General features: G+C 41.6%; 1 protein-coding gene across 1 annotated transcript in view; it reads left to right on the top strand.

Moving 5' to 3' along the window:
- The window catches only part of prex1 (phosphatidylinositol-3,4,5-trisphosphate-dependent Rac exchange factor 1), a 78,128-nt gene that overhangs the window by 19,345 nt on the left and 46,058 nt on the right, over positions 1 to 12,725 (top strand). The window contains exons 4-9 of the mRNA XM_080900125.1: positions 5,015 to 5,119; positions 7,301 to 7,402; positions 7,523 to 7,684; positions 10,281 to 10,414; positions 10,718 to 10,833; positions 12,424 to 12,573. Coding sequence (XP_080756251.1) covers positions 5,015 to 5,119; positions 7,301 to 7,402; positions 7,523 to 7,684; positions 10,281 to 10,414; positions 10,718 to 10,833; positions 12,424 to 12,573 — 769 coding nt within the window. The remainder of the gene's footprint in view (positions 1 to 5,014; positions 5,120 to 7,300; positions 7,403 to 7,522; positions 7,685 to 10,280; positions 10,415 to 10,717; positions 10,834 to 12,423; positions 12,574 to 12,725) is intronic.

The raw sequence follows: 12,725 nt of genomic DNA, 5'->3' as shown, positions 1-12,725 counted from the left end.
TATTGAAAACCAGAGTGTTCGCTTCAAAGACGTATAACTCCATGCATTTTCTTGATTGCTAATCAAATCCACAAAGACTAAAGCCAAATGATTACAAAACAAAGATTTGCCCCAAAGCAAAATATGTTTTGAGCATTTCTAAGGTATTAGCAAGTGCCTCATTCATCATTTATACAGCATTACTCCTCCTAAGTATGCTGCTTATAAATACAGATGTTATTATGATTATTACTGTCAGTGAACTAGTAGCTGTACATAGTTATACCATATATAGCAGTGATATCTGTACATGGTGCAACAATAGCAGATATCTGGATTTATAAATGACATACTGAGGAGTACTGAATTACTAATGCTTTGCGTTTTCTTGCTGTTGTTCCCGTTCATCTTTATTTAAACTCTCTGCATGTATTCGTGCGTGATAGTATTTGCCACTCTCTTTGTGTGTGCGTTTCTCTTGAAGCATTGAGCCACCCACACTCCACCTTTTCCTGCTGCATATCCATTACACCTCCCTCACCAAGCCACGACCTTTGTCTCCTTCAGCACTCACACCTCTCAGCCAATCGGCTGGCCCCGTCTGGCACCCTCCAGCCGTGGCCCTTAACCTCGATCAGAGGTCAACACCATGACTGGGATTGTATTAACCCCCCCGCATTGTTCCACAAGGAGGTCTGCCACTCACAGCTAGGGATGAAAAACTGGAAGATTCATTGCTTTTCAAAGTCAGATGTTGCCAAGATGGTTTGGAAGGCTTTAAAAGAAAGAAAAAGAATACTCTTTGATGTCGAATTAAATAAAAAATAAATCTCTTTAACCGAAACACTGATGTCATAAAATTGTGAATGAAATAAAACATTGTGCAGTTCTGACCAACTGTTATTTATCTTACTAACTAGAGGCTAACATGAATGTCTCCTTCCTCTTTTGACCACACACACACACACACACACACACACACACACACACACACACACACACACACACACACACACACACACACACACACTTGTTAATCCCTTGTTTAAAGATCACGGTATTCTGAGAATTATTTAAACTGTGCAGAGGTGAAAAAGTGACTCATGTCAGAGGAGAAATCAGAGACGTCAATATTTGCTCTATTTCAGGGAATGTATATGCGAGTGCTGTGCAAGAAGCAACAGTCGTGTCATTATGCATGCTCTGACCTCGCTGAACTACACCCATTCTGCTTTGACTCAATGTGATTCCTCAGTGTGTGTGATGCTACTCTCTCATTTAGTCTCCAGAATAACATTCCAGGGATGAAGGATTCGAATAAAGACTTATGTTTATCAAAGGAACACCCAAAATCTTTGCGCTATTCTGGGCACAAGTGATGTTTTTCAGTCTTTTGGAGTAGAAATTAAAGCGTCACATTTTGGCGCCGGTTTAGGCTTATAAGCTACTTTACAGGTACCTGAATCGACTATGTTGTTGTCATCTGAGGAAAGGAAATACCTGAGAGTTTGCCTCAGTTAGAAGCATAGTTGGAGTTGCACAGAGGCATGCAGAAGGGTTGAACAGAAGGGTTTCATTGCACATAGCAATGAGAGCAAAAATAGTTATATATTGCAAACTTATATAGTGGCTTCCCTAACACCACCTTCAGATTGCTAATTATTCTGTTCTATATTCTTTACCTGGCAGCAGACCAGCAGAATTCATATTGTGCTCATGTTACAGGTATTGAAGGAAAGCCTTTGGATGTTTTAAGTTGGTGGTTAGGGTCATGCTGCTACTTTTCCTATGCTTAAACTCTTAAATTTTATTCTGTTCACGTTTCAATCGGACAATTTATGAAGCCTAACACGACGTATGTATATTTTTGGAGAACAAAACATTGTTGAACATTTTGAACAATGCTGAGTTAGTTTTAGGATGTACTCACACAGCGTGTTTAATCCCCCAAATCCAGTTTGTTTGACCGTTGTGGGCTTGAAAAAGCGAGCTAAGGAACAGTTCAGTTGATCTTGTTGGACTTAATGCCCAAGCACAGAACATGAAAGGCCGCTTCAGCACAGCCCAACTGAAAATCAGTGTATCAGATAACTGATAAATCTACAAGGCAAGCAAGATTTGCCAAATAGTACGCCGCAAAGCAAACAGAATCACGAACTCCCATTGTGCTGCGCAAAGCGATTCGATTTTGATTCAACAAAAATCATCACATTGTGAAGAAATTCATGTGAGAGTGAGGATGGGAGGGACGATGCTCATATGCTCAGATTTGACAGAGTGTAGTTGTTGTGGGGGGGCAGGCTCTGCAAGCAAATGGGCACAGTCTTATAGTTTTATGATGATGTGAGTTCAGACTTTGATACTGTTTTAATGCCACAGCTGCTTCCTGTTTAAAAGGCAGGGGGTTGTCTGATTGGGGTTTTCTCTCTATTATTGATTACTTCTCTGTATTAAAGCACCTTGAGGAGACTTTTATAATGATCTTGCTCTGTATAAATAACATTGAATTGAATTTGCATAGAGGTTGGAGTTAGGATGTACATCCCAAGCAGCTCAGAAGCTATAACCGTACGTTATCCACAAGATGCAGTGACTCTACGATGCTCTGATCACTGCTTTATAGCAATCTAGAACACATCGCCTTATCTGAGTAACTAAAGGAAAAAAAAAACATTGAGAAGGCCAAAACAGGAGTAAATTCAGTCACTGCTCTTTGGTGTGTGAGTGTTTATCATTACTGTTGTGCTGTTTCAGTGTTAATTCAGTTAATTAACTCGAGGCATTGCTTTCCCCGTGGGCTTTTTGTACAACCCAGTTGATTTTAATTCTATCCTGTCATGATTAGAACTCTTGGCATGTGTAGTAGAGTTAGTAGCAATAGTAATAGCCCTTGTTACTGTGCCACTGTTGAATACAGTATGTGTGAACAAGCACACCAAAAGGATTTCTTGAGCTGCGTGCTGTATTAAGTCAGTTTGACAGAATCTGGGGTTTCACACCATATGCCAACCCAGCTGCTGCTCCCAGTAGTACAGTTCTCCCCTGCAAAAAGTGGCTTTGGGTGTGTTTGTGGTCCTCCCTGTGTGGTTAAAAGATCCCCACCGTTTACACTGTGCAGCCTACTTGTGGTAAACATCTACAAAAGAGTTTCAGCTCCCTGGTCAAAGGGAATAAGATGGAGTAGAGAGGGGTTCTATAAAAAGAGCTGTTAGCTTTGTTTGGCTGGTGCTGTCTGTCACCGCCAGTGGTTTTGTTTGTTTTTTTGTTTTTTTTGGTGGGGTGGGGGGTGTAAAAACAGGCACATGCACACTGAGTGGCGAGCTGTGTATGTGTGTGGGAGCAAAACCACGTGCATGGGTGTATTGCACATCCGCATCTACAGGAAGTTGGTTTTGCAGGCCTTTGTTATCTGAAAGGTGCCATCAGTGACTGAGTATTGTTTATTCTTTTGCTGCATTGTAGCCTGGCCAGATGTGAATGCGAACACCTTCAGGCAACTGCACGTCAGTTAAGGCTGAAAGTGGCGTCCACACACCTGCAGTTTTGGATTTCACTTACAAGACTGTTTCAAGTGACGGTTTCACTCACTAGACCTCAACATCAGGCCCCACCGTGCACAAAGTTTCACATCCCAATTACTACAACACTCCCAAGAATACATGAGATGTTTATAAGCTACAGGGTGTAAGTTTGACTTCAGCTGTGATGCAGTGTGTATGCTGCTGTCTACAGTGTGTTGCATAAATAATGCAGTTCACAGGACACTGTGTATCCACCAGCCCAAGTGTTGAATTACGTATTGTAAAGAAAAGAACATGGCAACCCGACAGAAGCTTCTGCATTAGGGTGTGTGTTTGCATTGCTACACAGTGATGCTATAATCTTAAAAAAAAAAAAGAGGAACTGTTATATCTTGTATGTAGTTTATTTATTAATTTCCCCTATGACGCATGCTACTTTTGAAAAGAGAAGTGTGACAAAGGATGTCGATGAATGCTTTTGCTTCACGAGTGAAATAGTTCTGAAAGTATTTCTGCAGTAGTCGTTTGGTCCCTTTGCAATCCATGTCATCTACGCTTAATTACAAACCACCTACATTTAATTGAAGTCATCTCAGAAGACAATATTTCCAGTTTGCGTTTGTTGATGTGTCTCTTTTTACCAGTCTGTCTACTCTCAAATCATATGTGTGTAATTCATGATAAGAGATTTTGTACTTGTTCAAATACAGGACACTATGGTCCATAAAGAGAATTTTATTTACATTCTTTTCTTGTGGTTTACTACGTTACATTATGTTATAATTATTTACAAATTCTGTTGAATCAGCGGGGCTTGTACCGTGTATGTTGCACCCAACTGGAAAGACTTATTCCACTCCCCTTTAAACTTGAAATCGAATATATTTGTAAATAAAAAATAGGTTGATTTTTAAATGCAGAGTCATTCTCCTGTAATAATAATAATTAAACATTTTTCATATGCATTGTTTACTCTTCACTTTTCATCAGGGTAACGACACAAAGCATAACGAACAGAATAATGACGGCCCTTATGGCTGCAGAGACACACGCCATTAGCTCCAATATTTACATTACAACAGAAAAAAGCGGTTCTAAAGCGTGTTGTTCTCCGTATGTGTGCACGCGCTATTAAACTAATTGGTTTTATCACAACAAAACCTCATGCTGCTTTCTGAGAGTTCTCAGCATGACTCGATGATGTACTGACAGCTGAGCTGCGTGCCCTCGGCATTGTTGTCTGCCTAAATACTAGCCCTGTTTGAAAGCCTGGAGGAAAGAGCAGTGAGGGGCAAATGCTCTGCTAAATTTCCTTGTTGTGTAGCTTCAGTTATTGATGTGATATAAACAGTGTGTTGACACATTACTACTAAAGCATCAACTGAAGGCCCAGTTTCTGCTGTCAAGTGTCTTTGTCTTGGTAGATTGATCATGTGTGCAGTAGTTAGTCAGATTGGCTACAAAGTCCCTGGCATACAACCCTGAACCTGTTATTTTATTTTATTTTTTTGCAGAGGGACAGTTTCTCAGTATACGGCGAGTACTGCAGTAACCATGAAAAGGCGTTGAGGCTTCTCATGGAGCTGAACAAGATCCCCGACATAAGGACCTTCCTACTGGTAAGACACCAGTGCTCCTCTCCTCTGACTTGTCCTGTCCTTGCACGCTCCTCGAGTCATCAAATCTGCCTTGCTTCTAAAATTTAATTGCCTTCCTTCCCTTTCTCGTTATGACTCTAACTTCTTTCCTCATAATTATTAATAATGAAAAAATAAAATCTTCCAAAAAAAAGTTTCCAGTATTGTATGCCTCATGAGTTTCATGCATCCTTTTTTGGTCCCATAATACATCCTATTTTCTTGCTGGTATATTTCCCTGCCTTCTTCCGTTGCCCTACATTTCTTTCCTCCCAAGAGCCTCATCTTGCTTATTTCTTCATCATCCGCCCCTTTTTTTTCTCCTTCATTCATATCACCTGCACTTCCATGTTAACACTTGAATAAAGGGCAGAAACCGAAATGAGGTCAAATGTTTCCTCCTGTGCGGACAGGATGCGACCAGCATCAAGGTCACTTTAATGCATTGTTGGTCTCGTAGTGTTTCCACTGCCAGCTGTTTCCGTGTTTTGACACTCAAACCTTTGGGCCCTGGACAATCAACTTTAGAATGGGGAAAAGGGGGGAAGGCCTTTGAGCTGGGGTCCAGCCACTGAAATCATGTGCAGATCCTGGGCCAGCCAGCTGTGGAGAGTTGGCAGCCTTTCTGGGATTGGCCAAGAGATCTGAAGCCCCACGTTTGTCACTGCCTGATGGTTTGCTTCCATGGTTTTATTCTGAGCCACAGGAGTGGGAAAAAGTAGGATCACTGTTGCTGTGCTGCGCTGCACCCCCCACCCCCACGCCACTGCCCCCCACATCCTCCTCCTGGCCGTGTCATGCTACAATTGATTAGTTGGGTCTAGCGCCACAATAACGAATCCAAAATAAAATCACTGCACAACATCTGCTTTTGTATTAAAGTGGTTGTCAGACCTGCTTTGTCATCTCAAATTGTCGGATGAGCTCACATGTTTGGTGTAGCAACAATCAGCAAAACAGAAACGACACGGAGTCACTGAGATTTGAACGTGCGTGAGGTACCGGCGTAGAAAATATGGGAAGCTTTTAAAATTATATTTAGAAGAGACTCAAGTTTTGCATCTACATTTGTCAGTTTGTTATTTTGTTAACTGCTACAAATCATTTTCATGGTAATTTAAAGGCAGTATAATATGTATTGCCATTAGCTTTTTCCCCCAGCTATGTTTGGATTTTTTTTTCTGGATTACACAGTTTCCATCCAAATTTAATCACACAACTGAGAGAGCTTCTGAAATTGTACCCAGAAACTGCAAGTGCTAATTGCATTGGAAGACTACAGAGAAAAGTGAAGTGAAAGCAAGAAGGAGGTCAGAATGAAGAGAAGAGGGAATTCTGGCTTTTAAGCTGGCAGATTACAAATAAGCAAAAGATAAGAGGGAATGAAAGCATGAGAAAGTCTGTATAGGAGCGGCGGTGTGGGCGAGAAGTGGCGAGGGGCAAGTGTTTAACACATTAGGAATTTGTGGAATTCCAAAGTTGCACATTTTCCCATCAAAAATGCTACTGGAAAAAGCCTAACCCTCCGCACCGACTCCTCCTGCTAGAAGGGTATTACGAGGAGATTATTTAGCTCTAAACTGATCTCTTACATTTCTACCCACTGATAAACACTAGTGGTTTATCGGCATGGCTGCTTTTGATCTCTCTTCCCATCCTGACAGGATGCACTCTAGCAAAAAAATATCAAGCATAGAGAAACCATGACTGTAACTGTAACTGCTTTTTTTTCCCTTTTACTCTTAAAGAAAACACCTATATTCAGCTGCTTAGGGGGTCTTTTTTTCAAAGCCCAAATATTCTGTGGAATGAGGTGACGTTACGGAGGTTTCAAAGTGATCCTTGGTGAAAAGAGGGGATGTTTTTGAGGGTGTTTCCACTAGTGAAGCAGAAGAAATGTAGCAACATTTCAACCTTGCTTTCCTCTGAGTGAAGCAAAACCAGACGGATGTTTAACTTTGCACAAAACCACCTCCCAAAAAAACAAAACATAAGTTTAAAATAGAAAAAATGAAGAGAAGCATGTTTTGTTTTTGCTTTACACCAAGATTTTTCAACCTGATGTTTAGACACATAATCATTTATACAACAATGTGCATTAACATGTATTGTTTTTTTGGTGGGGGAGGTTATTAATAATCTTTATTTTCCTTTCTTCTTAAGCACTGTATGTTGCTTGGAGGGAAGAAAAGCACAGATATTCCCCTGGAGGGCTACCTCCTCACTCCCATTCAGAGGATTTGCAAGTACCCCCTGCTGCTGAAGGTACTGTGCACCTGCTACAATAAGAAACTTGACCCTGACATCAAATAATAATAATCAGAAACAGGTCTGTGATGAGACCAGCGTCTCTTATTTTTAAAACCTCCATCTTCCTCGTCTTAGGAGCTGCTAAAGAGGACTCCCAAGAAGCATGCAGATTATCCGGCGGTGGAGGAGGCTCTGCAGGCCATGAAGGCCGTCTGCTCCAACATCAATGAGACTAAAAGGCAGATGGAGAAACTGGAGGCCCTGGAACAGCTGCAGTCCCACATCGAAGGATGGGAGGTAAGGAGAAAGACATGTTCATCGACATGTTTGAGAAAGACCTCAACCTCTGCTATCCTCATCTATCTTAACAGTTAAACTCCGCTGTAGCCAAATCACTGCTTCAAGCACAGGGGCCACAGACAGGGCTTGAGAGCCGTGTGAAGGGTCCAGTGAATTTTTCACGCCTCCCTCACCCACCACAACAGAGGCCTTGTCTTAGCGGGCACCACTGGGACAATCCACCCACACAGGGTGCCAAGGGGGATGCCAGAGGGCTTGCTGCCCAATCAGAAGAGACCTAAGCAGCAGGGCTTCAGTCTCACATGTACTGGGATGGTGATGTGGTAGGACCTTTTGGAGGAGAGAAAAGACAAAACTGAGGGATGGAACCAGAGAAGGGGCCCCACTGGGACATCCCACTATCTGCTTGCCAAAACCTGCCATTCCCTCTGAAAGAAGTTGCAGTTTGACTCTGATATGATAGCTGTGCCTCTGGAAAAATAGAAAGAAAAACAACAAATGGTTTTTCAGCTTATCAGTTATGTTTTTCACTGTTAAGCTTTAACCACTCTAATGTCCCACGTCCTTTATAGACCTCAGGAAGTGGTGCTGATGTAGTTAGCCAATCAGGATGGCAGAAGATGCTGAGAAATTATTCAGTGAGTTTCGTGAACTCTCAAATGTACAGAAGTAGTTTGCATTAAGGTTTAAAATATTTTAAACGATACAACTTTCAGTTTTGTGCCGTTGGTTAAATGAGTCAGTCTGCTATTGAAACGTGCAAGAAACATTTTCACTATTTTTTTACATCATCGATGTAGGATAATGGATAATTTAAATGATTTCTAGTTTAATTCCTAAATATAATAATTGTCCCCTGTGTTAGATTGTTCTGATTTAAATTTTTTCTTTTCCTCTAAACACAAAAAGGAGTCATGGAAAGGCACTTTACTCTGACCTTGCCCCCTGTAGAGCCTTCAACCTAACAGCATTAGTCTCGCTCTTCTTTCCTCTCTCCAGCCACTCTCAAAGGCTAATCACCTCCAGCCCTAATGGTAGAGGCCGCTGGTTGTAGCAACGCATTACTGCTTGGATTCACTACGCACGTGCACGCATGTGTACCCTTTGCATACTGAGTCATGCATCATGTGGCCGTAAACACAGGTCCAGCCTTTCTCTGCACCTATTCCCAGCAAACCCCAGACTGGTGCAGTTTAACTTGAGTGTGAAACATGATCTCCTCCCCCAAGCCCAGTCACAAGAAAAGCTCAAAAAAATCATTTTTCTCTCTATGAACTTTGGAGATATACACATCTATTACAGATATGTAATCATGAGAATCGATTATGAATGCTTAAGAGTTGGTGTGGCCCACTGTGGGGGTTTCCACAAGTCTCTGGTAGACTGGAGTTAGAAACTTCAAAGATGACACTAAAGCCCAGATCTGTTGGCTGACGTGACAGAGGGTGATGGGTATCCTGCAGGCTAAAGGGAGTAAGGTGTCCACACATGGGTGTGTTTAGTTCCAGATGATTTGGAGTGGAACGATCTGTTGAACAATGAGTAATGAGTTGTCTTTTAGAGTTATTATTATATTACTTGGTAGCCTTGTTTTGACAGCTTTAGCGAGCTGTGTGTGACCTCAGGCCTTCTCTATAGAACGTTATCCAGGCTAAGTTCGATCAATTAATGTTTCACATTTGGTCATTCGTGTCTTGTGCAGGAAGTGTAATCTAAAATCTTGTGTTTAACACACAGATTGTCGGTTCAGTGCATAACGTTTGTGTCACTGTTTTAAGAGAAACAGTCGTTTCAGTCTTAATGCGCTGTGGTCCATTTGATAGTTGACGAGAAACGGCTTTTTATGTAAGAGCTGATCACACCCTGTGAAAGTGGTTGGCGGTAGAGTAACACATTACATCTTATTGTTTAAGTGCATTGTAATGGGCTGGGCTTCTAAAAACTGTTTTTAAACCTCGCTCGGCATGATTGCCGTACACAGATTTGTGCCAGATTCCCTGCACAAATTCCCTTCTATCCATATATTATCTACCTATATCTATATAGGTGTGTTTTTATATGTAGGGATGTATTTTTAGCTGTTTGTGTGCAAACATTTGCATCCTGAAAGGAGAATAAATGATTAAAATATGTTTTGTTTCCTCCCCCCCCCCCCCATCACAAGTTCAGTGACTAACCAGCGTGAGGCTAATTGTCCCAGCTTGGATCAGCACACAGTTCATATTTTTATATTTTTGAACTGGAGAAATGTAAAAATGAAGATGAGCGGAGGGGGGTGGAGCAGCTGTGTTCAGTCTTCCCTATCATTGAGGAAGGAATGAAAACAAACTGGTCAGAGTGTGAAAGTTGAATTTTATATTGTTTCAATGAGGTTGTGAACTCTTTAAGTTTTGATGCAGGCAGAGGTGTTTTCTTTGCAGCTGTCAGTTCTGCTGTACTGGGAGTACTAAAAGTTTCCATGCTCTCCTCTAATAAAATAAACAGCCACTGAAGCACATGACCAATCTTCCCTTTTAATCTTGTGTTTCTTCTTCTTCTTCTTCTTCTTCTTCTTCTTCTTCTTCTTCTTCTTCTTCTTCTTCTTCTTCTTCAGGGAACCAACTTGACAGATATCTGCACAGAGCTCCTGCTTCATGGAAATCTTCTGAAAATTTCAGCAGGCAACATCCAAGAACGTGTCTTCTTCCTGTTCGATAACCTTTTGGTTTACTGCAAAAGGAAGTCCAGGTAAGGGAGGCCTTCAAAACCGTGGGCCAAGAGCAGTGAGAACAAGAAATCATTCAGACCTTTTTTATTTTTATTAGCAGACCAGCGTAAGGAAGCCAGACGTGGAAAATTAGAGCAAATGCCCACATTCTTGCTAATGTAGACGCATCTTTAGCATGCAAGCAAAACAAAAACACCTACGTGTGTCTGCTGGCTCCAATACCTGCAACTTTATGAATATGAATGTCCTCCAGACACACGGCACTGGCATCAGCAGATGTTTTCCCTGATGACTGTAACCACGGTGTTTGTCCCTTTTCCCAGGGTTTCTGGAAAGAAGTCCACCAAGAGGACCAAGTCTATCAACGGGCCTCTCTATGTGTTCAGGGGCCGAATTAACACAGAGGTGATGGAGGTGGAAAATGTGGAGGATGGAACAGGTTTGTGTTTGCCCAGCAGCGTCACCTTGCGAGACCGTCTATATGCTGTCAATCATTTAAGTCTTCCAGAGTATTTATTGAACCATTTCTCACGAGGTTCTTGTTATTTATGAGGCAACTCAGTCTCTCTATCTGTTCCCTTTTTCTTTTCTTTTGTTGTAAATAATCAAGCCAGTGTAGAAAATTTCAACGGTAGAGGTGCTATTTGCATACACTGCTCGCTTTTGATTTCAGGTCTTTGTTCATAAAGCCGTGCCTTTTAAAAACTGTCGATTGGAAATGAATCAGGTACTTTGTTGACAGTTAGGGTGGAGTATCATATGTGTGTGCCTAGTTTCAAACAGGATGTAGCTCACAAACTCGTATACCACCTTTTTGATGTCAACAATGCAGGAATAGGTTTAGGTGTCGATAAAAATCTCAAGTGCAAAAACACAATCCTGAGCTAGGTGATAAAATTATTGTGCTCTCATTCAGGGTGAGATATCATACCATCGCGCGACTCATCTGCAGTCTTGGAGTGATACGGTCACCCCTGTGCTTTGCTCTTGTGGTTTAGTTGCGAGGCACCATGCTGGGTTGGTACTCGCTGTCCCCTGATGAAGAAACGCTCGGTCCTTCCGCTCACGTTTCCTCTTTTTTTTTTCCGTCTCTCTCTTCTATGCTGGCAATTTATTTTGCAAGCTCACATGACCTTTTTCTGCATGTTAGCTGTCACATTTAGATAGCTGAGAGGAAAACCACAAAGAAAAACAGGTCTTATTCGTAGAACTTAGGGCTACCTCATTGGAAATGCATACATGTGTGAAGTCTCAGAACACAGATTATCTGATTATCTAATGCTGACAGCTTTGATGGAGTGGAATTAACCAGCATCAAGTGACCTGAAACCTTTCGCCACACAGTTATATAAAGGTGACTTAAATTTGATTCATTTAGGTAATTTGTTGTAAAATTAGGGCAAAAGTCTTCACATTTGCAAAAATTAAGAGATAAAAGAACCGCTTCACTTGCAATCTGTAGCTGTCCCAATAGGTCTACTGCATATACCGGTACTTAAATCATTTTTCCTAGAATCCCTCTTTTCCGTCTGAGTGGCTGAAAAGGGTCTCGGCACAGTATGGGAGTGTGTTTCAACACCTGAACTCCCATGGAACAGCAGGCTCTGCTCCCTGTGATCTGTAGTATCTGATCTATTTTTATGACCTTTGAGCATGAAGCTAATGCACTCCATTACCAGCGGCCATTCATTATTCAGTAGCTGTTCACCTGCAGCTAAATGGATGATAAAATTAGAAAGGGGTACGAGGAGCGATTTTTGTCGAGTCGGTGAAAAAACGGTCCTTTCACTACTCTTAGCGTGCATTCTGTGTCATCTTAATTGGCTTGTAAATCATCCCGTGAGGTTGTAAATCCTCTGTAAAGATAGCTTTAATGCTAACTTTACACATGTGACTTGATTGCAGTAACTACTTTCTTTACTTACCTTTGAGGTTCCTGTTACAGGTAAACATTTGAATTGTTTTTGAGCCTTAAAGAAAACTGCGAGGTCACCTTAGCCTAACAGTCTTCCATCTTTTTGCTTCCCAGCGGACTATCACAGCAACAACTACACAGTGACCAATGGCTGGAAGATCCACAACACAGCAAAAAACAAGTGGTTTGTCTGCATGGCCAAAAACGCCGAGGACAAGCAGAAGTGGCTGGATGCCATCTTGAGGGAACGGGAGCAAAGAGAGAGTAAGTGGCATTTTTCTAAAAGGACATTTCTACTGTGTAGTTTGTGGGGCAGATGGCGACAAACCAGAATCCTTTTATTTTGTAATCGTGCTTTTGCAAGAAAGTCTGCGTATGAGAGCGACTCTGTTTTCCCTTTGTTGGCGTGTTTCACT

Source organism: Rhamphochromis sp. 'chilingali' (assembly GCF_963969265.1).
Source record: "Rhamphochromis sp. 'chilingali' genome assembly, chromosome: 12".
NCBI lineage: Eukaryota > Metazoa > Chordata > Actinopteri > Cichliformes > Cichlidae > Rhamphochromis > Rhamphochromis sp. 'chilingali'.
The sequence above is the reverse complement of the archived record's forward strand: the minus strand, read 5'-3'. Positions and strand labels throughout refer to the sequence as shown.